At 34.5% G+C, this 3,571-nt stretch overlaps 1 protein-coding gene across 2 annotated transcripts; it reads left to right on the top strand.

Annotated features, from left to right (window-relative positions):
- The first annotated feature begins 248 nt into the window (after positions 1–248).
- On the top strand, positions 249–3,185 carry LOC123889448. 2 transcript variants are annotated; one of them, XM_045938788.1, is made up of 5 exons: positions 249–414; positions 1,258–1,521; positions 2,078–2,161; positions 2,276–2,347; positions 2,862–3,185. In XM_045938788.1, exons 1-5 carry the CDS (start codon positions 379–381, stop codon positions 3,021–3,023), a joined length of 618 nt encoding a protein of 205 aa, XP_045794744.1. In that variant the 5' UTR covers positions 249–378; the 3' UTR covers positions 3,024–3,185. The 2 variants fall into 2 exon arrangements, with proteins under 2 accessions (XP_045794744.1, XP_045794743.1); XM_045938787.1 differs by having other exon boundaries at positions 1,258–1,974.
- The last annotated feature ends 386 nt before the right edge of the window (positions 3,186–3,571 follow it).

Genomic DNA, 3,571 nt, shown 5'->3' with positions numbered 1-3,571 from the left:
TTTTTCTTTTAATTTTTTTATATTAATAAATATAAAATTTAACATGTGTGATGTGTCTTAGCATTTTCATTTTCCTATAGTAAGTGTGTGTATGACCCTCAGCATATTTGACCATAATTTCAACCATAAACCAATTTTCAAGGAGTGAAAAGAGTTTCATTACTTTACCAAAACCGCACGTGATATCTACACTTTGGTTACTCTTTTCACGTGCCAAAATCGCTTTTGCTACATTCTTATTTCTTGTTTGGCTTATAAACAAACAAACCTGGTTTTTCTTTGCCCCTTCAAATTCCACTGACTCAGTGAGTACTCATAAAGTTAACGCCTTTTTATCTTCTTTCTACCATTCAACACTTCTTCTCCTTCAACACACAAATGGGTCGAAGACCAAAACTCAAGAACAATGACAAGGTTCTCTTTTTTGTGTCACACAAAATCATAATTTTTTAATTTTTTTAATAATATTACGATCAAATCTTTTTCTGTTGTTTAGTGTTTGTTTTATGTTTGCATTGATGTTTGTGTTTCCATTACCATGTTTCTATTTTGGTGTTTTCTTGGTTGATCATGTTTAGGACTATGATTTGGGTAGGGTTTTTTGATTTTGAAAGTTTGCATGAATCAATGTCAAGAGGAAATATGAAAGATTTCATTTTGTTGTTGCATGCATTCATCATTGTGTTGTTAACTTTTCATTATTTTGGACTTTGTATGTTAAAAAAGCTTGCTTTTTTATCTACCTTTTGGAGACTATTTAGCTTTTTTTTACAAAAAAAAAAATGTAAAAAAATCATCTTTTTTAAGGTTGTGTGTATTTATTTACTTCTTGGTGGGATGATCCCTCACTTTACAAACCGGTCCGTACCGATCTTGTAAGGATGAGTTAGCTCCGATAAAAAACCCTAATATGATATCAGAGTCTATTTAAGATCTGTTAGACCGTCGAGCACTAGATGACGATGTCTAGTCATGATGTGTGGGGATGTGTTGATGAGATATGACTTAAAAATGAGTTTATAAGTCGGAAGCGTCCCTATTCCTTCATCCTACAAGTCGATTTTGTACGGATGAGTTAGGCCCGATATAAAAAATTTCAAGTAGTGCTTTTATAACTTGTAATGCAGTTGTGCTTATTTGTAATTTTTTTGAATTGTTTTCTTTAGTGGAGCTAAATTCATGAATTTTATTATAGAATAAACTCGGCGCGTAGAAGCATGTATGTTCACTCACTATTGTCTTTTTCTCCTGTCACAGCCTGAAAATGCAATTCCTTCTACGGAGATATCTGAACAACAGGATGTCAATGGAAACATAAATCCAACAAAGGTGTTAGACTCTCAGCTTGAAAATGCAATTCCTTCTACAGAGATATCTGAACAACAGGGTGTCAATGGAAACATAAATCCAACAAAGGTGTTAGACTCTCAGCTTGAAAATGCACACTCTGTGTGTTCCCCACAAAAGCATCCGAATTCATCAGTTGCCGAAGTGGAGTCAGCACAAGAACAAACTAAGCAGGTGAGTAAACATCAAAAGAAGTATGCTAAATTCACAACAAAAATGTCCAAATACCGCAATGTATCTGTGAGGCGGTCAGAACGCATTAGAAGCGGGGTTGTTAAATACGGCAACTCAACGCAGGAAGTTGAGTGCATTGTGGATGTAGTTAGTGATAGTGAGAAAGATGAACCAGAATCTCAAACTGAGCAAGTATTACCACAGCCAAACCCCGATACTCAAACTGGCCAAGATGCTCAAATTGAGCAAGTATTAGTATTACCACTGCCAAATACTCAAATTGAACAAGCATTGCAAGAGCCAAATGCTGAAATTGAACAATTATTGCTCGAGCGTGAGCTTGATCTCGAGCCTGCTGAAAATATAAGTAACAAGGGCTTAGATGAAAAAGTTGACTATGCCTTGCATAAAATAGAAGATTTGTATAAGATCATAGATTTGTTGAAAGCCAAGGTATACTATATTCCCAAACTTGAAGAGAACATGCTACTGTTATTTTTCATGTTTCATGCTCCGGAGTAACATCTCATTGGTATATATTCTGAACTCATAACAGGTTGGTGGAAATGCTGCCTTATATGAAGCTTCGTCGATAGCACCTATCAGTTACCGGAGTATGTACATTGATTCACAGAAGAAGGTTTGTTTTTATTAAGAGTAAATCCAATCCTAAAACAATTTTCAATCCTACTGTTTTTGTTCTGATTGTCCCATATTTCTTGTATGTCGCGTATTGACTTGCATATGTGTGCAGCTTGAAGCTTTAGCAAATGAAAATCAACTACTTAATGAACAGTTGGAAAATGCTCTAAGCAAAGTTGAAATGGTATGTTGTGTTATTTCTACTTATGTCCTGCTGCATCGTGATTGTTATTATTGTAAAATGTATTTTTATCCGATATCATAATCTTGTTGTCTCTAACTTCCTTTTTCCTTTCCTGTTACCCCTTTAAGTGGTTATTAGAATAGATATTAAACTTTCAATCTATTGGACTAACTTTCAATTTAGGTGAAGATCTTGAAATGGTTCTATATACGATAATATTTACTAAGTTGAAGCACTATCTTCATTGAGTAATCATTAAGTGCTTCTTTCATTGATGTTGCTTCCTAGGTTTGGGAGCAAGAAACCTAGTTAAAAACTGATAAACGTAATTTAAAAGGGTTGTTGGTTGCGTCATGCAATAGTTGAAATTTTGTTTTTGGTTCTTATTTTGTTACTGATGCAGCATGGGTACTTACAAGTTACATTGACATTGATAAAAAAAAAAAAACTGTGTGTTAATTACTTGATCATTTAGTTAACTTGATGTATCTGATCATATCTCCTTATATTGCAGTATGAAAAAGAGAATCGTGCTTTGAACGAACTATATGATAGATTGAAGGATACTGTTCAACAACAGCTTTCAAATGTGGCAAAATCCACCGAAGCCGCGACTCAAGAAATCGACACTGCGTATTCAGCTTCTGCAGCTAAAAGAAAGAGAATTGAAGGTTGATGAAGAAAAAAAGCTAATGCTGCATAATTTCTTTTTCTGTATCATATTTCAAACTAGACACCTGATGCGCTTGGCCTAGAACTCGTGCCTAACTATTTAAACTTGTTGTATGGATTTCTGTTGCTTTAATTAGTTTAACATGATGTTTGTTTGTGGTTATAATGTTCCTCTCATTTTTGCTGGTGCATGCTTTCAAATCTAAAATATGATTGAGTTCTGATGTTTCGACATCTAGTCTAGCATATAGTATATACTAAGTGTTGTTTGGAAAGGTATTTTGATGGGGGAAGGGTGAGGAGGATTATTGTTGGCATTTTATCTTAGCTTTGTTTGCGAGTTGAGAGGAGGAAGAGGAAGACAACTCCCTTATTTTCGTCATTTGGAAGATGATTTTGGAGAACTTGCTTAGATTTTCAAGTTTTTTCACTCTCTTTCAAAAGCACTCTCCCAACCAAGGGGAAAAATTCTATTCCTCTCACCTTTTTGCTTTCCTCTTCAAAACTCATTCCATCCTTTTCATGAATTTCCTAGGTCTACATAACAACAAT

Source organism: Trifolium pratense, linkage group LG6 (assembly GCF_020283565.1).
Source record: "Trifolium pratense cultivar HEN17-A07 linkage group LG6, ARS_RC_1.1, whole genome shotgun sequence".
NCBI lineage: Eukaryota > Viridiplantae > Streptophyta > Magnoliopsida > Fabales > Fabaceae > Trifolium > Trifolium pratense.
This window is presented reverse-complemented; position numbering and strand designations above follow the sequence as displayed.

What these genes read in the sequence shown, in the direction of transcription:
- LOC123889448 (XM_045938787.1), top strand. Translation starts at nt 379, where the DNA reads ATGGGTCGAAGACCAAAACTCAAGAACAATGACAAG. An exon ending in AACTCAAGAACAATGACAAG is followed by an intron (nt 415 to 1,257) that starts GTTCTCTTTTTT and finishes CTCCTGTCACAG; the next exon opens with CCTGAAAATGCAATTCCTTC. An exon ending in TAGATTTGTTGAAAGCCAAG is followed by an intron (nt 1,975 to 2,077) that starts GTATACTATATT and finishes AACTCATAACAG; the next exon opens with GTTGGTGGAAATGCTGCCTT.